This window comes from Haemorhous mexicanus, chromosome 3 (genome assembly GCF_027477595.1).
Source record: "Haemorhous mexicanus isolate bHaeMex1 chromosome 3, bHaeMex1.pri, whole genome shotgun sequence".
Classification (NCBI taxonomy): Eukaryota; Metazoa; Chordata; class Aves; order Passeriformes; family Fringillidae; genus Haemorhous; species Haemorhous mexicanus.
The window spans coordinates 63,943,981-63,969,094 of record NC_082343.1 but is presented as its reverse complement, the minus strand read 5'-3'; the positions used below and the strand labels follow the sequence as shown (position 1 = coordinate 63,969,094).

At 38.4% G+C, this 25,114-nt stretch overlaps 1 protein-coding gene across 2 annotated transcripts in view; it reads right to left on the bottom strand.

Annotated features, from left to right (window-relative positions):
* Nucleotides 1-2,534: 2,534 nt before the first annotated feature.
* Nucleotides 2,535-25,114, bottom strand: part of PTPRK (protein tyrosine phosphatase receptor type K) — a 378,847-nt gene continuing 356,267 nt past the window's right edge. For both annotated transcript variants that reach the window (XM_059842131.1, XM_059842132.1), the window contains exons 17-30: nucleotides 24,475-24,562; nucleotides 23,577-23,653; nucleotides 20,926-20,962; nucleotides 19,033-19,130; nucleotides 18,233-18,349; nucleotides 17,332-17,486; nucleotides 16,090-16,225; nucleotides 14,116-14,265; nucleotides 13,376-13,549; nucleotides 10,644-10,775; nucleotides 10,289-10,414; nucleotides 8,179-8,342; nucleotides 6,792-6,927; nucleotides 2,535-4,417 (exon numbers count right to left, since the gene is read on the bottom strand). In XM_059842131.1, the coding sequence (XP_059698114.1) occupies nucleotides 4,364-4,417; nucleotides 6,792-6,927; nucleotides 8,179-8,342; nucleotides 10,289-10,414; nucleotides 10,644-10,775; nucleotides 13,376-13,549; nucleotides 14,116-14,265; nucleotides 16,090-16,225; nucleotides 17,332-17,486; nucleotides 18,233-18,349; nucleotides 19,033-19,130; nucleotides 20,926-20,962; nucleotides 23,577-23,653; nucleotides 24,475-24,562 (1,644 nt within the window). In that variant the 3' untranslated portion in view covers nucleotides 2,535-4,363. The remainder of the gene's footprint in view (nucleotides 4,418-6,791; nucleotides 6,928-8,178; nucleotides 8,343-10,288; nucleotides 10,415-10,643; nucleotides 10,776-13,375; nucleotides 13,550-14,115; nucleotides 14,266-16,089; nucleotides 16,226-17,331; nucleotides 17,487-18,232; nucleotides 18,350-19,032; nucleotides 19,131-20,925; nucleotides 20,963-23,576; nucleotides 23,654-24,474; nucleotides 24,563-25,114) is intronic.

The following is a 25,114-nucleotide window of genomic DNA, read 5'->3' as shown; positions in this document are numbered from 1 at the left end:
AAGATCTCAGGGTTTCTTCTGACACTGCAGCAGAGTGAAGTTTAAAAGAGGCCCTTTATACAGTCATTTGTCAGTCCAGGTGGCCTGGCCATGCAATGATTCTGCAACGTTTTTTCTCAGGCTGTCCCTTCCTCGTACTTCAATTCACACTCGAGGCTCAATGACAAAGTACTTGCCTACCATTGCTTCCCCAGTCTGCTTTTTTTAGACCTTTGATTTTGGAAATTGTTAATTGGTTTGAAAGAGCACACTCCTGCAGTAGCTTTGGCTTTCATTTTTCTTGAAGGAATATTCTATTTCTTAATGAAGTATGTAGGACACAGCATAAACTAAGTAAATATATTAACTGAGCAACTTCTCAAAGGAAATAAATCCCAGTAACTGCTTGCATATGTGAAGATACTAAGCTTCAGGCTTCAAACTCCTGTGGCAGTGACTGTTTTCCAGGAAGGTAAAGCCTCTTTCCAATGGCATCATTGGGAAGTTGTTTCCCAATGGCATCATTTACCCAGGAAACAGGAAAAGTAAATACTAGGATCTCATCAACCAGCTGGGTCTGATCTCTCAGGACCCAGACAAAAGGTCAAAATCTGAGTCTCCTCACACTTCCTTCTGCTGGAGTTAAGTCACTATGAACAGGGAAGGCAGATTCAGAAAGTTAAAAGAAAAAAAGAAAGAAAGCTTCTCACTATACAGGGTGCTGAGGCTTAGTAGCTAGTCCATCTCAATGACACTGCTTTAATCACTTCCAAGGTGTTTCATGCCTTTTATGGTTCTTCAGTGTTGGATCCTCAGATCTGGTTTTTCTGGGAAAATTCGGATAATTTCAACAATTACCTCTTTGATTACTGGCCTATGGAAAATGAACCAAAGCCATTCAAGTGACTCACAGAACTCCTTCCACTAACAACTACACAGAGTAGGACATTGGGGTCATCACTTCTCAGTTTCAGAGTGAAGAGAAACTTCTTGCACATAGCAACCATGTTTTTGGCAACTTGTACATTCCTTTGGTTACTTTCGCTATGTAGTATTAAACCAGTTTCAACTTCATTAACTTCAAATTTGAAACATCTCACATACACCTCCATGGATGTAGCCTTTTGTGCTTCTTTGTACTCTCTCTTGACGCCCATTTGCTCTCTGTATTTACCACAAGTGTGAGTCCAGCCTTTGCTTCATGCTGCTGAGGAAGGCAGAGACAATGCACTCTGCAGGCTGTAGGCACTTGATTGAGTCTGTGCTAGTATTTCAGCAAGGATGATAGAAAGCAGAAAGATTTTGAGGAGTCTTGAACCCTACTGACCACTCGAGGTTAGGAGCTGCTGGTACATTGTGATACTGGTGCCAGTGTTTTTTCCCCACCTCGGGGAGTGAAACATTTCCCTCTTCAAGTGTCCAAGGTCAGGAATACTTCTATTCTTCCATTGCACACTCTTTTTGTGATAAATACTTGTTTTCTGTCTGGGTCAGGTTTCAATCCCCTCATTTCCCTTTCTTCTGTCTTGCATGGGTGTAAGTAAAGGATACTGGAGCAGCATTTATCTGGGGTAACAGAGCTGGTACCCTCAGAAAACAAAGCTGGCCTTTGCTTACACTGGGTGAGACAGGGGAAACAGCTGCACAATGAAACAATGTGTCTCTTCTGTCTGTATACTAAAGATCACATTCTAATATTATCTTTTGCCTAAGAGACCCTCAAAAGATACCACTACTGGAGAATGATACACATACCATATTCCTTCTTCATACTTTTCCCTGACCTTGCCAGGCAGAATTTCCCAGAAACATTTCAATCAGGAGCTATTGCAAAAGCTCTTTAGATCACCACAGTCAGCAACAGTTACTGAAATTATGACTCTCAGAGTACTTGAACACTGGCAGAGTTCCCCTCTGCAGCATGACCAGTGGCAGCTATAATCTCTTTTAGCCAAGGGGGGATGCTCCCAAGGAGGAGTCTTTTACAGGATTAGTATGCTGTAATGCCAGGATCAATACTGGCACTGGCACCAGCCATGCTTAATGTCCAGGGGAAACTGGACTCAAAGGTCTTAACCAGGATCATGAAATTCTGATGGGGATGGACCCCAATGTCCCAAACACAGCATCTCTGCATGAGAAAAACTCCACCCAAAACATAAATACCATACTGGGCAGTACAGAATGAGGCTTTTGCCTTTCACAACCCCAAGAGCTACTCATCTCTCCTGTCACAAAATTAATCTAGACTTCCAGACTAGTCTTCTCAACATCCTCTCAGACAACAGAGGAAGATTTTTCCACAGTCAAAATCATTTAGTGGCAGACAGACGTCTGACAGGCAGGATGCATCAGGCATGTTGTTTCCACAAAAGGTGGTGACCAGACAGTCAGCTCGAGGTAACAGACCCAGCACTTTGACTGCCAAAGTTAGCTGACTGCCATTTCCTCACAGGGAAAGCTAAGAGTGTTGCAAAGCACATAAGTTATACTCCACTTTCCAGTATGGCAGAAGAAAAAATAGGGTAGTTTGAGTATCAAGAAGCAAGACCCAGTAAATGTTTCAACCTTATTTATTTACCTTGCCGTTCATAACTAGGAATTAACAGTGGGTGACACAGGAAAAAAAAAAAATCACCAAAAAAACCCCCCAAAACCCCCAAACCTAAACAAAAAAAAAAAGTGGTTTTGATTTGAAAGAGGTGGAGCTATGCAGTACAGATGGAGGCACTAAAAATAATCTGAGAAGCAGTGTTTCTCTAAACATTTCTCTGCTGTTTATAGTGTTAAATGGATAATTCCATGTATCTGAAGGAAGAAATGTAGGACATACAGATGACATATTCCCTGAAGCACCAGGGTGAAAAATAATACAATTTCCTTTTGAGATTTTTCCTTATCCAAATATATTGGTCTTCCAGACAAGAACGACTTCTTAAAGAGGACAGTAAATGAGAGGATATCAAAGTAGGAAAAAAAAAAAATCTGTAAATAAAAATTTAGTTCATTCTTACTTTACAGAATATTTAAAAGCACCATAGCATTTTACTGTCTGTTCTAAAAATGACCAAGAAGAGATTGGAATGACTTCAGCTGGTAACATAGAGAAAACTTTGTAAAGAAATGGATGCAAGCTAAGTAAAAGCAAAGTAATATTTTGTACACCACAACTATAATCAGAATCTGGCATTGGTTTATTCAAATTTTGCTTTCTTGGAAGCAAAGCTTACATGTTTGTAAACAACAAATTAAACATTGCTTAATTTTACAATTTCCTAAACAAATACTTTTTTACCCCGAAGGGCATATGCAGACCCATCTATTTGTGTCACAGTTCTCCTGTTGATCTGTGCTTCAATATTTTTAAAACAATTGGTTCCTGTACAATTTTTAATGGATCTTAAAAATTTCTTCCAATATTGTGCAAGTCATAGGCAAGGCCATTTTAAAGTGTGCACTTCCTTACATATTTTTTATCAGTCCTTAACTAATGCAACTGTGAAAAACTATACATTTTCAGGAAAATGTTTATATTTTGGTCCTGTACTTAAAGACCTTCTATAATCAAGTTGTTTACATGAATTTGAACCACAAGCATGTACACAACAAAACCACTATACCAATGTTTCTTGGTCTATGCATAAAAAGTATGTCTTCTACTTACACTAAAACATACAAAAAATAAACTACAAAAATTGTTTACACTTGATTTCAGCAAAAAAAGCTTTCTTCAAGAAAAATGATTCTTCTTTTTTTCAGCCATCAAAAAAGGAATGCAAGTAAACAATAAATACATGTGCTTTCTCCATATAGACATATTTACACTTGAGTCTTTGGCTTATGTTTAAGTTTCTTTATAAAGATCTTTATGTGATCCAGCCATCATTGCACATTAAAACAAAATAAGCCAGTTTTTCTTTTACTATATATAATATATATATGCAACACTTGAAACGTATAAAGAATGAATCTTACTATCAATCTGCACTGTTATTGTACTTTAACAATGTATCAAAAAGAAAAAAATTAATACCATATAGGAAATATTGATACATGCAACAGATGGTCGCTCTACTGCATCTGAGAGACGGCTGCATATACACACACGAGAAGGTCCTAATCTGAGCAAATCTCTTCTGACTCTGGTTTTCATTAAATAGTATTTATGTGGCACTAAATGTTGATACTGTATACAAGCATAGAAACAGATTGAGTTCTTTTATTAAGATACACAACTTCATAAGAAAAATACTTTGCATTTAAAATTTAAAATCCCTCCCACCCCCCTCTTCCCCTAAAATCTTTCTTCACAGGATCAAGAACTGTTGTCAAAACAGCTTATTGAGATTCATATATTTGGTGAACTTCGTCACTTCCTTTCCGACTAAGAGGATTCCAGGTACTCCAGTGCAACATCGTAGCAGAAACGATATTGCTCCTTTAAGGGGGAACAGAAACAGAAGTTACATTAAAATCTAAAATCTTAGCAGCAGAAACATTCTAAAATCTAAAATTTTAAAAATCTAAAATCTTAGCAGAAACATTCTTTTCTAACTAGTAAACCAGACAGGCTTGGATTTTCTATTTTTCCCCCCTACTACACAAGTATGATTTCCCACCTACAACCAGCTCTGATTTAAAAACTCTCCCTAACCAATGAAGGGGAAAAGGACCCTGACCATGGAAAGTAATGACGTGCTTTGATTTTTTCAGCTTCTGAACTGGTTTACCAAACATGAAAAGATCTCCTCTCAGTCAGAGCATTCTTGCAGTGAAAGCACCTTAACTCTGATTCTCCACGTCTATTTGAGTTAGCTGATATTGAGCAGTAACTGCTGCGGGACCCCAGGCAGCTCCGTGTCCAGAGCCCATTGCTACAGTCCCATTGATGCGGCATCCAAAAGATCAGATGAACATTTCAAAAAGAATTCCAAAACCTCGTTGTGCTTATTATTTCTCCTCAACAGTGCTGCTGTTGAGAGCTGATACAGGGAGGAGGACGGAGAGAGGAGAGGGGAAGAGGAAGAAGAAATAAAACCAAGGAAATTAATTTGATGTCTATTGTCCTTACGACTTGAAAAATGAAATCTGCCCTTGTGATTTATTTTTGTTTGCACGGGAAGACAGTGTGATGCATTAAGAGGAAGTTGTGGAGATATCTTAAAGGCTTTATTGCACTGCTCATTGTTATCTGATCCTGTTGCTGAATGTAGGGCACATGACACTGCTATATAGTGGTTTTCCTGGTTTGTTTTCTAACTAACAGCTCAACAGCTTCTGCTGTTCAAGAGTTCTGAATAAAAATCCATACAGCACAAATACATAACTAAAAAAATATAGCAACTTCAGTGTAAAGCCACAGTGGAATTCAGGACCATTTTGAAATGCAATATAAGTTTGCAGAGCATTTATCAAAAACAAACACAATTCACCTCAGCCTCCCTTTACAGAGACACAAATAATTTTCCATGTGATCTGACCTGTTTTCTTGACAGCAGTGAACTGAAACCCAGGCAGCAATTCAATATGTTGTGTCTCAGATGTCTATGGCACAGGAGAATGCAAAGCATTTGCAGCAAGAGCAGCAATACCTAGCCCAGTGTCACTGCTGCCACAGGATGTTCTATTTGTTAACATATTCACCATCTTCTTAATTTATGTGCTGGCAAGGGATGGAAGTGATGCAGCATGATTAAGAGAATCATGCCACAGAAGCTATTTGATATTAAGCAAACACTGACACCTGCAAAAAGGAGAATATGGGAATAGGCAGATATAGCCATTTTGCACAATATGCAAGTTCACAGGGTCAGAAGCAATTTCCACTATGCGTTAACTAAAACATGTTTTTAATTTCAATTGGCATTCCTGATTTTTATGTTGTAGGCAGCCATCTGGCTGAAAAGTGACACTGGCAGCTGGCAGTGTGAGACTCAAATGGCAGGAACTCCCAAACACCATATAACCTGCTTTCATTCACCTACAAAAAGGAAAAACATCCATGTGGAAGAATTTTTTAAGGACCTTCCAGTCCTTAATGTTCAGTTTTTGTTGGATAGGCAAACATTCAAATGGATAGGCACTCATACTGTGTGCAAAAAGATTAAACCAGAAGATTCAAGGTTATTTTGAGTTCTGGCAATGTACATATGGATATTTAGTCTTGCAGTTTTACTAATTCAGGCTCATATTGTTTGTATTAGTCTATTGTTTATATTGTTTAACTGTTGGATTCAATGATCTTAAGGGTCTCTTCCAACCTAAATGATTTTATATATTCATTTGCAACATACTAGATCCAAATGTTTGATTTTAAAGTCCTAAGGTATCATTTTGACTACTACAAATCTGAGTAACAAAGATTGTCAAGTATTAAATACCACTTTCAAAGCAGCAGTTTTTACTAAGGAGTAAAATATTCACTGATCCAGCTAGGAATCTGTACTTCACAGCTTAATCCTACCAAGGAGAAATGCCTTGTAAAATTTCAAGACAGCTTGTGTAAATGCAGCCTGCTGCAACTTCCTTTCAAACAGACCAGGTTATTTTGGGAGATTAAAGTGCATTCTGTAATGCTCAGAATGCTTTCTGTGGAAAGCATGCAACTGCAACAAGAAAGGTAGTGTAAAATGCTAAGCCTGTCCTCTCACGATGCTGACTTGCATTTACACACAATAGCTGTCCTTTCTTCTTCTGGCCCACATCAGGTTTGCACTGGTTTTGTGGGCACAGGACCAAAAACACAGCTCATGCAACGAGGCAGCCTCTGGCTCCCTGGCTGTTTGCAGCAACCCTGCGGGGCTGGTGCTTACCGGAGTTTCTACCATGTTGGGCTTACTGTTCCTCAAGGTCTTCACGGCGTGGAAAACGTCCACCACATTCTGCCTTTTCACCATCTCAACCACGATGCCGATGGCACAGAACATCCCACTCCGGCCACCGCCGTTTCTGCACGCAGGGAAAAGAGAGTTAAGGGCTGCTGTGGCCTAAGACAGCATCCAAAACATCCATTTCAGTTCTTTCAAAAGAGCATCCATTTCAGTTCTTTTCCTCTGCAAGCACAAGTGGTTCCTGAGTCCCAGAGGGAGACCAGACTTTAGCAATCTCTTTGCAGCTCCAGTGGGTTTGGTCTAAGACATTTGCTTTTTCTGACCTTCCTCTCAATTACTGTTTTTGAATTATGCCCTTACAGCCCATCATGCTGCCCAACTATGCTATAAGTCTTAATTACATATGCATTAGAAATAAAAAAAAAAAAACAAAACAAAACCTAAACCTAAGTTCAGTGGCAAGTAGGACATTAGAAATAATAAAAACAAGTTCAACGAAATATTGAAAACCAAGTTCAATTGAAGTACATTTTCCACTTACTTCTGGGAGGACACTCAACTTATGATATGAGGATTATTCAACCAGATATGCTAAGGCATCACTGATTTAATAACTTGTTGACCTTTGGAGACACTTCTGAACTATTTTAATCTAATTTCAAAGAAATTAGGGTGGGTATTTCTTCTTATTAATTTTGAAGTGGTGTAGGCAGAAACAGGTCGCTAGTTAATTCTGAACATTTAAACAGAGGTCTTTTTTTTCAGAGTAAGGAGACAGATTGATTACTCTCTGCTTAGGGAAAAGAAGATGCCATCTTTTCAAAACTCCCAAACCAGCTCCCATTCAAGTATCAGGTAAGCAGCCAGCAGTCATTTACCAACAATAGTTTTAGTATCATGTGTTGTAATAGAGCTTTTTTCAGATTTCATATATCCATAGTTTTCAGTTTAAATCCCTCAAAATATTGTAGGCCTTCCTTTTGGGGAAAAATGTAGCACACATGTGCAAAAGAGACACAAACCCCCTCTCTTTGGCACTCAGTATAAAAGACTTCCTCACTGAAACCAGGCAGAAGAAACAGATCTGTACATGTCTTGCACCTGAAAATCATGCTATTATGCACAGACGACAGTATACACAGTATCACTGTAGTATCACACTCAAAAGACTAGTTCCTTGACCTGACACAGAAAAACCCAAAAGTTGAACAAAAGCCTACAGTGGCAGGCAGCGGTACTTCTTTGTTTTTTTTTTTCTTTCATTAGAAAAGTAACAGGCACAGGTGCAAAAGAAGGTTTCCATAAGAACACTGCTTAAATTAAAACCAAGAATTAATTTGTAAGAATTGACATTCTCCAAGTTACTCACAGGCAATGGATGATGGTCCTGCCCTCCCCTTCTTCACATTCCTCCTGCCATTTTTCAACCTGGAGAATTAACTTCAAGAAGGATCTCTTGGAAGCTGGTACATCTCTATGAGAAGCCCATCCCAAATACTGGAATTGCTGCACCATCAGATAGCCTTCTTGTGGCTGAGGGAAATCAAAGAGCTTTAGGTCAAAATGGCACCTTTACATCTTGGTTTAGGAAACCAAAGTATAAAACTAACATGAAACCTAGGTGTTTATATTATGGAGGTTCTAACATGTGTAGGGCCTCTAGGAATTTCTACCACTTGAGCTCAAGGAAAATGTCCGAAAAGGTAAAAAAAGGGAACTATATTGAAGACCACATCACAGTTCATCAATCATAAATGTAACCTATCCTGGATTCTAAATCAACAAATACCCTAGATTCCATAGATTCTTCTTGCTAAGCTTGCTTAGCACCACTAATCAATTTAAAACATCACTATTAAATTCTTAGACTCGCAGAAATAGAGAGAGATACATTTGGCCCCTATTCATGAACTGACCCCATTATGAATGAACAATGAGTAATACTGGTGCACAAACATGACTACTGTCCTTGAAGTCTTCCCTTTGTGCCAGCTAAGAATGATGACAGCATTGCTGCCAGTCTCCGAGCCTTCCACGTGCTAGATGTGACACAGGGAGAGCTTTGAATAGAATTTGACTGTCACAAGAAAGGCCTCAATAACAGGAAGAATAAATACTCTATCTACTTTCTTGAAGCTGAAGATAACAAGTAGGAATGTGGATTTTGGAAAAGTAACAACAGAGCAGAGAGACTTTTAAAAGCAAGGCTTATGAGCAAAAGGACATAGGAGACAAAGAGAAGTAGAAGAGTAGAAAATCAAAGCATCATAAAAAAAGAAGAAATGGAAAAAAAAAAGAAGAAAAAAAAAAAGAGGAAGTCTCAAAATACAAGAAAAAAAGCGCTATGGCGTAATATTTGCCAGTGTGCCCACACCTTAGTTTCCTGTAGTTTCCAAAAAGAGCTGAAAATGTTTTTTTGTAATCCTGAATATAAGCAAAAAAATAAAAAATTGAGTAAAATACTAGGCACATGAAAACTGATCTTTGCCCTCTGAAAAATGAAAATATTACCAAAATAAAAGAAAACAAAAATAAAACAAAACACATGAAAGATCTTTATGTACACAGTAATTAATTTTCTCCACAGTTATCTTTCAAGATTAATGAGAGTTAAACATATACTCAAGATACACTAGAAATTGTGATAAGTTCAGTATTGGATGGAAGATAAAAAGCAGTCATGGTAAGTAAAATAGGGATTGCTGGTTAATTGTACATAGACTGGTTGCACAAGCATCTGTAACTCTTTGTGGTGGGCAATATAAATAAGCAATTCATAGAGGTGAGCTAGAGAGGAAACTATGGCAAGCAGGGTTTAATAGGATGCTGCAAGAGTGTAGAACACTATGGGACAGTAAAAAGATAAGATGGTCTAAGGTATGAAAGAGCTGACAAGAATGCAAGGCTGGGGCTGCTACTGAAGTTGAGAAAAAGATGATAACTAGGTTGAGGCACAGTGGTGGCAGAACCCATTAGAAGCAGAGGAATTTGCAGGGTTTTATCACATCCTGCTTTGCAGGGTGCCACAGTCTGCCTTTCCTGTTGTGGTTTTCACATCTTAGGCTGAGAAGCTGCTGGTTGTAAAACCAGCCTCAGTGTTTCTGTTCGTGATTCACGACAGAAAACATCTTACCAAAGCTACAAATTAAATACCTGTCAGTACACATTCATTACAGGGATATTTCTTTTACTGTAGACCAAATAAACAGAATACAGAATTCTGTACTTCTCACACATCAGGGATGAATGCCTCAGAACAACATCCATTCATCTTAAAGCTCTCTCTGCTTATTGTAGAATAGTACTGTAGAAAAGTACTAGAAATCAGTATTAGATACTGATACTTTACTGACTCTGTTCTGGGTAGTGTCTTATGAACATTAGTACTTTACTATTATTAAAAATTAAAAAGCACAAGAGCCTAGAGAGCATGAAAAATGACATATTTTTCTGTCACACATTGTTAGAATAATCCTTACTCTTGTTAGATTGCATATCCTGAAAATTCTGTTTATGACGTCGCAGTCCATGGAACACGACATGCATTCCACTTGGATGGGGCCGTACCGCAGTATCCCTTCCTCGGGCCAGTATTGTGGGCAACCCTGTGCCAGAGCAAAACAGGCATAGTTAAATGGTAAATTACAACTTCAGTGTTGCCTTATTCCACAGCAGACATCTCACCTGACCTTTACTGAGCACCTAGTGTTGATTAGTTGCTGTAGAACAGAGAATAATTGTAAAGTCATGCACTGCTCTACATTTTCATCATGTAGTAAATCCAGAGTGATTAAAGCATGTGACGTACATGGAAAAGTCAAGCTCCAAACTAACCTGCGCTAAGTCGACTTCACTTAACATCACAAGAGAAGTACAGCCATAGTCGTACACTAATCTCCAGAAATCTTTCACAGTGTTTGGCAAAGGATGTTGTGTGACGATAAAAGCTGCCGGCTGCCTGTAGCTCTGTAAAGGCAAACAATTTTGTTAGTACCGGTATGGGAAGTACTTAAATTCTACTGAAACAGAACAAAACATAAAAATGGAACAAAGGTGTGACATCAATTACTTCATCTATCACTGAGGATGTAAAAGTTAAAAACATATTATCATCACCAATAAGAACAAAGAACAGACCTCTGCTCAGGTCTGCCTTCTTCTTGATTACAGAGCAAGCCCTGTTTTTACACTCGGGTATGATCCAGGCACTGAAGATCATGGCTTGGTGAACCAGGCACTGGTTCTTCATGGCTCTGTTGAGTTGAGGTTCACGCAACTCTGCTCTAGGCACTGTGTCCAAGAGCCAAGCAAGGAATGTCCGCCCAGTGATGCAGAGAGGGGTGCAGAGGTCTCAGAAGATCGCCCTCTCCACAGCAGGTTTTATGTGAACTCTGCATCTGAACTGGGGACGAAGCTCAACCTCAAAGCCTGTTTCACAGTGCACAGCCACAGTGACACCCACAGAACTGACTTTTGGGATCACGGGGACCAATTTCCAGCAGAAAGCATAAGTTCAACAGCAAAATCCTATTTCCTGCCAGGACCACAGGTTCCACTTTCTGTATGCTGTGTTATACACAACTGCAAATAGGGACTCCCAGCCTTGCACGTAACTGAGACGCAACAGTGGAGGGGCTACTTTCCCGCTGCAGATGTATTATGAGCAGCAAGCAGAAGAGGAGAGATCAGAAGTCTTTTACAGGAAATTTGTAACCATCCATGGAAAAGTAAATTAACCCAGGAGAAAGACCTGGCAGGGCAGATAAACCACTTTTGCTGTTGAAGCTTGCTTATTTGAAGATTGATCTGAGGGATCGTTATGTGCAATATATCGACCTACCTTCCAATAACTTGTTGTTAGTGTCTTTAGCATCAGTACTTGCTTGACAAGAGATTAAGGAGGTTGCTGATTTTTTTAATATAGATTTTTGTTACCTTTTCTAATGCAGGAAGGATGTTGGGGTAGTAGCAGCTCATGTCCTACTTCCTAGAACTGCCCAGGGACAACACAGGGACAATCAATTTTTTTTCTTCCCCTGTACTTCTAAGAAATAAAACAAGTCCTAGCTGATGTTTTCCTAACCCTCTTTCCCATAATTTATCATGTTTCCCAAGAGAAAGATAAGGGGTAAGTTCCTCTTTCAGTTTTGTTATTGAATGTCCCTTTTTCTTGTCCAGGAGTAGTTCCCCTTCTCTGAATAAATCAGTCTTATAAGAAACGGCCGGAAGAGAAAAGGCAAAAAAAAAAAAAAAATTATGTTACCCAAAATTTTAACCTTTTACTTATAGCCTTGTTATATGCCTTCATTGTAATATAATACATTTTATTTATTTGTTTTTCCTTTCATTAGTACCATTTCTGCCTTTTCCAACTTGCCTCTGATTGCCAATTCATTAATATATTGCTTGGTTCATGTTCTACCTGCTGTTGCACACTAAAGAGCCCTCCCGCCCCCCACAGCCTGTGTTGCCTTTCTTTCACCTCAAGCCACACTCCTCAATGCAGCTCTGTTGGTTGGTTCATAGCACATCAATTTTATCCAGGTGCTTTATGCCATTTTAACTGCAATTCTAAACAATTTTTGCTGCCAGAATTCTGTTTACTGCTCTAATTCATCTGTTCAGCCCCCAGTGATACATTGCTCTTACGCACACTACTCTATTTTTTTTTTACACAATAAGCTGGTTGTGAGATTAGGGGCTGCATTTTGCTATCAGTTTGTTTCCTGCCCTAGCTCAGGCAGAACTCAAGGATGACTACACCAATCAGTGTTGCTGATTTCTGCTGCTATTTGCCATTTTATTTCAGCATCTCTCCTTGACATGGCAGTTTCTGATAGCATTTCATTTTTGAAGAAGGGGAGATGCTCCTGGAAATCAGGCCAATTATTTAAGCATTTACTGTAAAAGTGGCTTTAGGAGGCCTAACTTTGGAAATGCCAGTGGGAGGCACAGGAAGGTGTCTGGCAGCACATGAACTGCTTTATTGATCAAACGCATATAAGCAGGTCCAACTCCATTTTTCACATTAATTCACCTTTTCCCCTGACTGTACTTCAGTTACTCAGACTTCAACTTTAAAGAGCTCAAAATATAAACAACAAACTCCCCAATCTTATACTCTATACCCAAACATGCCAAGAAAACCATTTTTTCTTCCTCTGTTGCTCTTGTCTCAGTATAGAAAGATTTTTTTATGAAATAGTGATAGCAACCTCATGTTCAGATAGATACCATGTACTTCCAAACAAACAGCAGATTTTTGAGATCCTGCTGAGATTTGAGATTTGGAGGTCTGGACACTAGAGCTTTACATAATGCTGTTAAAAAGATGAGATTTCCAGAGGGTCCCACAAGGACGCCGAAGACTAAAGATAACTAACCTTCTGAACAAAAACACAAGCTGGTGGGGCTTCTTATCTTCTCCCCCCCACCCTTCTTCATTAGGACTGTTTTACTGGGCACTGCAGCAACAGAATTGCCCTTTCTTAAACCAGCAAGTGCTCTCTCTCACATTACAGGGCTTTCCATGGCACACTATGCAGACAAAGAAGGTAGTCTCTTACGTCCATAAGAGCAGCATTGATGTAGTTGCTGCTCTCCCCATCAATAGTAATTAAGAAAGGCAGACATCTGTCAGGTGGCAGCATATCCATGAAGCGGTTCTTGTCGTGGTTCCTTGGCAAGCAGGCAATGCTGCAGTCCTCTGCCTGCAGGCGAGGGGTCACAGAATTCAGGGTCTAAGGGAAAGAGGACGCTTGTTTTAGCACGCTGAGTAATGCAGATGGGACTCAGGAGCCCTGAGTTTTACTGTAAAATATTGCAATATGAGAAAACATGAGGCATTAGAAAGAAGACATTAGTAAATGCATGCTCCTGTTTGTTGGACATTCTGGGGCTTTGCAAAGGGGAGTGAAGCTGCAGGTATTAAAGGCACTCCATGTACCACTGAACACATTCTGCATGACACCATCCCTTCAGAAGGGAATAAAACAAAGAGGATCCTTTGGAGCTCTAAAAATCTATGCCTTCCATGTGCAAATGCAAGCCAGAACACTCTCTGGCTCCTACTCACTGGTCTTTATTTCAGACAGATATTTACTGCAATTTTATTAAAAGGAGGATATTATGTATTTAAAACAATTTTGCAAAGCACATAAACATGGGTGCTTTATTTTCTGGAAAAAAAGTTAGGGACCAATTGCTATAAAAGTCATATGAAAAACCTTAGCCTTAAAATAAACTAAATGTGTCTAGAGGCAAAAAAATTGTTGTCACATCAAGAGTTAGTAGGAACTGTGAATACCTGAAACTCATCTTTGAGATGTGAAGAGTTTGTCTGAGAGTCTATTCTAATCATATCAAAATAAGCAGCTTTGAATTCACAGACAGGAATGGCAGTTTCTCCACACAGGCAAGCTTCTAGAATGGCATCGTGAATAAAGATGTACTGTTCCTGTCAAGTAAAGAAAAGAAACAAAAATTGTAGTCATTTAAAATCAACAGATCTTTCCTTCTTTTAGGATAAACAGGCCTTCTGCACACTCTTAAACCCATTCGAAGTACTGTCCATCAATACATTAAATAATAACCAGTCTTGTTCTTATTGGGGTGCAGTGAACAAGGATGTTTCCTTCAGGACCAATTTAAATTCAGTAAAACTTAACAGAACAGGGATAGTAATTTTTTTAAGAGATTTTCAGTTTTCTTGTAGTGCTTGTGAGTTTCTGTGCACATGCCAAAGGCTTGTTTGCTTTGTAAATTTTTTTTAATAGGTTTCAATCTTCTGATGTTAGCAGAATGTGTAAATTGCTTCAAGCACTACTAGTGTGATTAGCAAGTATTTGGCAGGCTGCATTCTGCTTATGCATGTGCAAGCTAGTGCATCAGTTGCCTCATACTTGGCTCTAGGCCAGTAATAAATTCCAGTGTGTTCCAACAGAAGCACCATTTCTTCCCATTTTTACTAACTTGCCTTGTGAGAGCCTGAGTCCTAGATAACTGCGTTACTACTTCAGTTAGGCCTCCTGTCAATTTTTACACAAAACGCCCATTATATTTACTCATCCTGAGAGTAATAGATGTAAACCTTTTCTAGAACTGTGCCAGCCTCACGTAGCTATTGTGAATACCAACAAGGCCCTTAAGAGCACAAAATTTAACATGTGCCTGTAAAAGCAGCACCTGTCCAATGACCACAGTCATCTTCTGGCTCTACAGCCTTACCCATACAGCTATGGAGCTACTGGCATCACTGCTGCCTGCATCACCATCACGAGAACTTGATGCAATGACAGCTTTGTTTTGCTGTGCACTTTGAACCTCTGAGAAAGGGTGAGAGGTAAGAGGCAAAAGGGAGAGAACGGAATAATAGTAGATGTGCTAATTCACACGCAAGTGCAGATTAGACTGGGAGTGTTAAAGCAGTCACACTGAAACTCTCCACCTCATGCACTTCCTAAAGGTTAATGGCCCTGTAGCAGGAGAGGTTGACCAGGACCATCTATTGTTCAACTGGCATAAGTTGCAGCATGGAATAAAAACTGCACCAAATTACACTGACATGTTTGGCTGCCAACTGCAGAGATTTTCATGAGGTCACAGGTGAAATAACATCTCAGGTATATGTCCTTTTGGAGGGCAGGAAAGAGAAGTGGTGAACCACTTCTGGTAATCTGCCAATATAAACCAATTGCCCATGTTTCTTTGGAAGCTCAGTGTTACTCTAGTGGCAGAGTGGGAGCTGTTAGAACTTCATTCCTAAGGCAATGGTTTTATTGTGAAGCTGCTGAAGGTGTGTTGAAAGACCAAGAGTAAAAACATGGAAAAGATTCGCAGCAAGGTTAATAAAGCAAACAAAAACAGAATTGAAAAGAGAGTGTGAAATGCACATAAAGTTCACCATTCAAGTTATAGATAAAATGACTGAAGATTGTTTAAAACAAGTGTCAGCCTGCTGAAATTCCACCTTTGGGATCGCTAATACCAGAGCTGGGGAGAAATATCCCAGACACGCCTAAGGTAAGGTCTTCCCTGAAAAAATCCTTCTTTCTTTCCTTTCGTTACCTAGTTAGGAGGGCCCTTGTTTCTGTGAAGACTGCAAGAGTTGGGAGATTTGTTGCATCACCCTGGTTCTGGGTGCTTTTACACTCAGCAATTGTCCCCAGTGGAGGCACCCCCTCGACAGGGCCACCACCTTCTCACTTTGCAGAGTCACAGTGAAATTCTGACCTAGAACTTTTCAAAAAGCATCAGGTGCTTCAAAGGCAAACCGCTGTACCTCAGTTTGTACCATGTTGATGCGCCGGGACCGCAAAGCTTTGACACAGTTGTAGATATCCACAACACCTTCTCGTTCTGCCATGTCCAACATGATATCAATCACAATATAACAGCCCGTCCGTCCAGCACCAGCACTGAAAAGAATCAGTAAATACTGTTAGGAATAGCCCCAGAAAAACACCCACAAATTTCACAGCCATTATTGAGAGAATTGTTATAAAATCATTCTGTTTTTTATCACAACCACTATCTAATTTTTATCTCCTCTCCTTCTCATCATAATGTCCTTTAAATCTTTCAATGTGTTCAAAAAACATTTTTTTATTACATTTGATTCACTAAATAACAGCAGAAAAAAAAGTTTATTCCTTTTATCACCCAGATCAATACTTAAATTAAAAAAAGTTAGTTTAACTGAAGTCTGAAGATTGATTAAACTTATGCACTTCAGAATATTATAGATCTTGTTTTTCTTTAATAAGACTAAGAACGATTTTTAAATGATCTATTACAATGAGAATCTCAAATGTATGCTTTACCAGGCAAGTTCCAAGCTTGTTCAGACAGAACATTTAACAATATCCAGAAGATTCACTAATGATTTATTTTGGCTTTACATAAAGCTATGGATAATTTTCGCACAGTGAATTTCTATAATCTGTAAAGGCTGAGTAACTTTATCTACAAAATGTAATTAAACTTTTGACTAAAATACTTAGGTGAATCAAACATTTGTAGAAAGCGAATTCTATTTCTCAAAGGATGGTGTCCCAACAACATAACCTTGCAAAATCTGCACAGGAGAAACATTCTGTATTTGTTGTCACTAACTTCATTCCAACTTTCTTCATCTACTCGCTTACTTTGCTTTAAATTAATAATCTGTTCAGACATTATATGTAACACCAAGCTATCAAAGCAGATGTATCTACACTCATTCTCAAATGCTGTCACAAAATTGTGGAAGGCTACCTAAAATGGTAGCCTGGAGTATCATGATTTAGCTGGTGCAGCTGTTGCGGGAAAAAGAAAATCTCAGACTATTCTATTTAAGAAAAGAATCTAGTTATTTCCAAACATTGCTGTAGACAGCCAAATCCTACTGCAGCGTGAATTAGGCAATTCAAAAAGGGAAGAATGAAAACAGAGCACTTCAAAGTGATGGATGCTTCAGAAGAGACTGCTGTAAATAACCATATAAACAGTTGGGAAAATTCAAATCTACGCCTTTGGTACACACCTGCAATGGACAACAATAGGCCCTGCACTAGGAGGGTTAGATAATTTGACTCTCCGTATAAAGGAAAGCAGTCCTGTGGCATTGTAAGGAACTCCATGATCTGGCCAGCCAGTGAAATGAAACTGTTTAACTTCACGGATTTCATTGTAGCCCCTCTGCAAAAGGCAAAAAAAAGGTTATGAAATTCAAAGTATTTAATAGACTAGAAATTATCTGGCTCAAATAATGATCACACATATTGGTAGACTCTACATGCAGTTTTCATCATTTCATCAATTATTTAAAGCAATGATCCATAGGAAGCTTAGAGATTCATTGGGTTATTTTAATTTTGAAGTTTGTAATTTTTACTTTAGATATTAGGATTGCTAATTTTGCTGCACTGAAGATTTTTTTTAATTGACTTCAAAGGATTTCACATTGATTTTCAGAAGTTTTGCTAACTAGGGCAAGGGCCTGCTACATTTAAAGGCAAATATGGTTTAGCATAAGACCACAATTGTATCACGTAAAGTATTCACAGCATTTGTCCTTTGATTGAGATTGACTCAGCAGCGGTCAGAACAGAGGGCTAAGGGATGAACAGCAGTCATGACTCATAATCTGGTACTTGAGTTTAGCTCAGAAGCGTGACTGTGGGGAAGAGGTGACTTTCAGAGGGGGATGGTGGCAGCTGACATTTCTGGGGAAATTCAAAGTCCCACAGTGAGACAGGGAGATGTGTGCTTGGGTAGCACTGATGCAATGCATAACTCCCTTGGTAAGGCAAGGCTGCCTACATTGTGGCCCAGCTAACAAGACAGAAGGATTTGATATTCCACAGAAACCCCAGCATAGCCTCTTTCATCCTCCTTGCTACTGGGAAACAGAATTTTGCTAAGCCCTTTCAAAATGTGCTCACCCTTCCCAGAGTGAAGGTCCTGACGACATATTCTGCGAGGGGCTCCATCTCTACACAAGTCACTTTGAAGTCCCCGTAGACTTCAGTGTCGTCAGGCCAGTACTTGTAACACTTGACCTAAATAAAAAATGGGTATGACTTACACCAAGGGAAAAGAAAAGCTTGAGGATACTGTACTGCATGTACTGCATTATATCGCATCTATTTCCAAAATGACCGAGCATTCATGTGGCTTGTCATGGCTAGTGGCTGTTTTATGAAGTTAAGCACTAGCTACAAGGAGTTTCCACTGCTTTACACAGCTGCATTTAGGTGCCAATTCACTTCTAAATGAGCATTTGTATTTTCTTTAATGCTGAGCTGTGGAATATATTTCCACTTATGCTAAATTGTGATGCATTTTGTACCCATAATCATACTGTTGCAAGTAATCCCAGATACTTTATAGACTTCCCTGAGGTATGTGTTACTGCTAAACTGTAAATTATTTGCTGGTTTCTAGCCACTGATGTAGAAGCACATTTCCTCTACTACTCTTCTCATTTGAGTGATGCTATACAAATCTATTCTGCTGAAATATGAATTTCTGATTCAGACAAAGCAGCACAGCATCAGTTTTCAGAAGTTGCTTTCAGACAATACCATAACTGCAACATTGCCTGGACTCCTTCCCCTTGCCCCCTCAGGATGCATGGCTGCCTTTCATTAGACCCTTCTACATTCTGCCCATAGTATGTCTGGTCAGCAGTTTTTTTCTTTACACTTGCAGCATTAAAAGAAAAATAAATCCAAAATCTTACTCTTCCAACTTCCACTAAATTTGTGACCATCACAACACAAGCTGACTGCTCCTGCCATATCATTCTCCAAAAGTCATAAACAGTCTCGTGAACTGGACCTGTAAGAAAAAAAATCCAGGTAATATTCTGCAAAAAAATAACAGTCAAAGTGAATGCTAAGAAAAAAATCCAGTTTGTTTCAGAGCTGGTGCATGTGAGCACATTTGCTCAGAGAAGAAAATTTTATGAAACCACATCATCCTGCCAATGTGCCAGGTTCCAGACTATATTGTTACTTTTAACCAGTGCTGGATATTCTCAATTTAACTGATTTACCACTTGAAAGGAAATATTGGCAGGTGTTTCATGTAGCAAAACAACAGAAGTTGCTTGAGAACTACAAGGACACAGCAATGTGTGACTGCATCTATAGTTACACTTCCAGTTTTGTTTTACATTTATTAAATATAATGTGTTGAGAATGAGTTTGTTCAGGTGCCCACCAAGGAGTTGCCCATGCCAGAGGGAAGTATCAGGCAGGAGGGTGCTGGTACAGATACTCTGCACTTGCTACCCACTTCCTGGCAAGCACAGACGCACAAGCAGGCCCTGAGCCAGACACTTCCCCCTGAAGTGTATTTAAACTAACTTAAGTACTTTTCTGTGAGGCAATGTTTAAGTTTTGCTTCTTGCTCTGCTGCATAGACATGTTCAGTTGAGTGACAGAGGCATTTACCCTGTTAAAATAGTCTCCAAAACAGCTCCTTTACCACCATCCAGCAGTACTATAAATATTACTGTACATAACAGACAGAGAATCACAGAATTATCTGGAAAAGACCTTTAACATCATCAAGTCCAACTATAAACCTAATGTTGCCAAGCACACCACTAACCTTAAGTATCACTTTTGAAGACTGAAGCACATTCTTTCATATGCTAGATCAAAGGCTGCACACAAAAGCAGCAATAAATTTTTCTCTCCTTTACACACTATTATGCGCAATGATTTGCATAGTAAAACAGAAGTAAAATACAAATGCAGACTTAATGCCATGTAGAGACCTATTTAGGCAGCACTTACACAAAAATTAAAAGCAAATGTGATCAGAACTCTAAGCATCCTGCTCTAAAATAAATTTTTACTTTGACTTTCGTGTGTGCACCTACAATCAGCTGAGGGACAAATAATAAGATATTTCCAGACATCTATCCAATTATGCTGACAGATCAAATAATGGCACACCTAAATCTAATTATTTTTACTTTAAATCATAGCCTCTGATATTTCAGTGCAATCTTAGACTAATCTATTTGGTTTTCCTCATTGTGAGGAGTTCTATCAGAAATACAAACCAAAAAAAAAAAAATTCTTTTTTTTTTTCCTCTAACACCCCTTTTTATTAGTAGGGTGTTATATGATAAAGATTTGCCTCACTCCTTTGTACAAAGACTCTTTGTCCTCTGGCATTACTTTACCCAGATTTTCTGAAAGAGTTTAATTTATCATTACTATCTTCACTGCATCCTAGACCAAGTGGTAGACAGCAAAATAAAACATTGTAATATGGAAAGAAAAATGCCTCAAGGCAGGTTGAAACTGTTCTCTGCTCTGTTCATCTCTCTTTTCTCTATTCATCTTCATAATTGGAAATCATGGTAGTAGGTTCTGACTTTATCAGCTGAATTTATCACTGACAGATTTGCTCGATAGCTAATTAACATGACACATTAGTGCAATTTTTGAATTTATTCACATTTCACCCAAACATACTATGTTGATTTACCATAACACAAGATGGCAACTCACAATACTGGGTATGATTTACTTTCTTCTACTTCTATTTTACCAAAACACTGTGGAACTCTACAGAGAGCAATTGTTTGATTTGATTAAAGCTGGCAGATCCTTACCTTGGGTTGCAATGTAGTGACTTGGTCTCTGATATCCCTAAAACAGCAATATAAGTTGGTTTGAGTACCATATTAGTAACAGAGAGTGGAAAATAAAAGCATAAGGATACTACAGAATCCTTATATCGAGACAACATTTTCAGAACAAACCAATATTTAAGAGCAGCATGAAGCTCAAAACCTAAAAAAACAGTTAATTTTGAAAAGGTTTGAATGACAACAGATAAAATGAAAATAAGAACATCTGACTTGAACAGACATTGTAATGTACCAGGAAGGAGTACTCTAGATTGGCCCCTTGCACCTAAAAATGAGTCTTCTATTGACAATATTTCCCTAGCTATATATATTTGGGCTTTTATTTAAAATTAAATAAAAATTCTCTACCACCACATTATCTCACAGCTGATCTGTGTTCCCAGCTTAGCCAATATGAAAAAATACACACCTTTTGTATTCTTATAAGGAGAGAATCACTGAAAGGCACAAAGAGGTATGTGACCCAGCCCTAACTAATGGGGACAAACACATTGGTGTGTGCACAGAATCCAGGTCCTACTGCAGTGAAATCTGCTCGACTGCACAAAGTGTGCATCAATTACAGTGGGCATGATACACACAAGTATATACACAGTCTTACACACACACACACATATATATATATATGGGTAAATAGATAATCCTACACAGCTAAGTCTTTCCAGATAGCTGGATCTATTCCAATGCTAGCAGCACTAATTGTCCACATAAAAACTACAAGACAAAGAGCTACTGCTCTTGAGGAAATAACTCAGAGTATATTTTGACTAGTGCCAGCAATTTAGCTGCAAACAGAAAGGAAAGTCTAGTGTTGCTGATGAGAAGACAATACTGAATTTCACAATGTGGAAATGTTCATAACTCCAATTATTCTCCAGGTTAAGTTTTATTAGAACACTTGCTGGAAGTATTGCATTACAGGGGAGTACAAGCCCTTGGATTCCTGGTATTCACAAGATGCTACTAAAGTGAAGGATTTCAGTGTACACAAGGAGTTTATATTCTTTTCCACAGACGGCTTCATTATCCTGTCTAGAGTGAGAGCACCTACCTTCCTCTGGGGCTTCTAAAAAAACATTTGAATGTCTTATTCTTGGCTTTACAGGAGACCAAAATTGCACCAAATGACGAAAGAATTTCTCCTGAAGTCCTTAATATGAAGTCACATCTTAAAATTATGGAAGTAGAACCTGTGCTAGACAGGTTTACACTCAGTAATGTTTTTGAGAAGAAGATAAAAGTGTCACTTAAAAATTGTAAAATGCCAATTTTAACTTGTTGCCTGCTTCTAATGAGATTGAATTCACTCCTACATAAGAAAATCAATATCCTCAGGGAATTATTCAAAATCTGTGAGAGTTTTCTTGTTTCAGGCCCCAGGCAAAATATCACAGGCCTATCATTTCACAGAGATTGCCATGTTAAAATATCCAAATAAAAAAGAGAAATATATCTGGAGGTAAATCTTTATATCCTGGAAAGTCAAAAGGGTCTTAAATAACTTATGAACTAAAAGTGGTCAGGAAAAACTACAAAAGTGAAATTATAAAGAAAAGCAATTGAAGCCATGGATTTCAGAAACACTTGTCATAGCTATTCCTCTACCTTTCAAATGGCTTTGGAATTAATTTGAATATTAAAAACTTGTTTATTCCTAAGGTGTTAATTAGAGTGTATTCCTTAGGTGTTAAAAGTCATATTGTGTTAGTCAAATTGCCTGGCAAAATTTGGATCAGTTTTTAAAGTTTGTAAACTAATTTGTATTCTGATTAAAGTATGGAATTTCAAATTTTAGAGATTTTTTGCAGAAGAGAGGAAATTTCCATATTAAAAAAAAAATATATATATGTGTGTGTGTTTGTGTATATACTTTGTAATACCTAAATTAGCACCTTAAAGCAAATGCCAGCTAAATATTGCTTGTCTAAAACATTGTTAAAAACAAAAAACCAAAAAAAACCCCAACCTACATTTGTCATTATCCCTCTTTTTTTTTACTAAACACATATTATGACTACTCCACAGATATATTTTAAAGCAACTACAGCGCAGCATACTATCTAGCTTCTTACATATACATGGGAAGGGGAAAAGAAAAGCTAGTGGCCAAAATGACCACTAAAAAATGGGAACAGCAAATTCTCTTTAACAGATAGGCTCACCTGAGTTACCTAACATCCAATAATATTCAGGACTAAGCTAAAAGGCTAAATTATCTTTTTGAAACAAGTACAAAAAATATTCACACAGAAAATAAATTTTTTAAAGGAACGGATGAGGTAAATTAGATGAGGCATGCATAGTTATCAACTCATAAAAATAGAAGAAGAAAGTAATTAATAACAATATCTATATTAAATATTTACAAGAGGATGCTGTTATTCACATATAGTGGTACTTACATCCCTGTACAGCCAAATCTACAGCCCAAACCAAAGTCAGATGTGAAAGAAAGCACAACAATGTCAGTGAGTACTAGGACGTAGAACAAGGAAAGTGTACATTTGTTCTTAATAAAAGAAAGCTTTCAATAAATTTGTAGCATAACATGCAATTATTTCACATAGAGAAGCTGGCAAATTGAGAGGGAGAAAGCTGTGCATTCCACTCACATCTATGTAGTTGGCATTAATGTAATCTGAAGATGGATCATCTTCAACAGGTTGCAAAATCACCCTGGAGTGGTCATCTGTAAAAACCAAGTGGTTACGGAGCCTTTTTGAAGTGTGATTTTTAAGAAAGATATTAACGGTAAGTCATCTAGAAAACCAAAATCAGCTGGCATAAGCACCTCACAATTTACAATCCTTAAATACAAATTGTTTACACAGAAATACAAAGAACCATTTTGTCTAAGGTCAGCAATTACTTCAAAAAACCTTCACTACATTTCATTTAGTGCAGCTGAAAGGTATTGGCATTGTCACAAGTGGTTAAAAAGACACAAAGAAACCAGGTTACATGCTCAAAGTCCCTTTCAACATCAGGTCCACTGTTGGTAATCTAGAAAACCAAAATGCTGATTACTGTTTCCTCACTTCCAACCCAAGCCTGCTCAAGTTCATATTGAGACATTAATGAAATCAAGACAAAGGAGTTAGCAATGCACTTGGGATTCAATGAAGAGGCAACTCTGCCCATTCAGGGACTTCTCGGGCAAGGTGATTCCTGCGTGTTCCATTGCATGGGTAAAACAATACAAATTGCAAACAAACAGAATCAACACCCAAATGAGCGCCAGCATGTTGCTGATATATGCTTACCACAGCTTGCACAACAGAGATGGCATAAGCGAAATTCAGCCTGAGTTATAAAAGGGAGAAAGTTGAACTGTGAAGAAGAACAACAATAACAACAACAAAAAAGAAAAAGCTGAGAAATGCACTGTTCTGCTTCTCCACCGCAGGTATTCAGCAGCTGTGCCACTGGAGACTTGCAAAGGAAGAGAGAGCATGGCCTGAGTAACACACGAGTAGAGCTATTGCTCAAACCGAGGACACCGATACTCACATGCTATAATGTTTCCATAGCGGTTCTTTGTTCTGTTTTGATCCTTCTTAGCGACATCCCAAGAAGCTGACTGCCCCTCAAAGAAACTCTATAAATAAAAATGTTCCGAAAGAAAACATTCTGACCATTAATTTATCTCCAAAAATAACAGTTTAAAAGAACTGCCCCACCATAAAGTAAGTTCAGCTTTGCTCGCCTGCCCTGGTGCCATTCCAGGCAGTGCCATGGTACAGAAATATCTAGAGAAGAAGGAGCCTCTGTCCCTCTGACTGCTACCGGTTAGTGGGCAACTCACTGAGGAACTCCACAAGGATTTCAATCCTGTAATTGCCAGAAGGCTAAACTTGCTATGGAGGAATGACAGTAAACTGAGAAGGCACAGAGAGACTGATCACTCTTCTTACAAGACAGTGTAATATAGAGCCTGTGTACTACAGTATTACATTGCTTTCCACATTACTTGGTAAAACATCTTTCCTTCCTACAGAGACATCAGGACCTCTCCTCTACCAATGTTCATTCTTCTTTTTGCCTTTCCTCATATCCCTAACTCTACTCACTAGCAAAATTATTCTACATTTTTGAACTCTTGAGACTTTGATCTCTCAGTATTGATAGAAGCAGTTTTTATTTCTCCTTG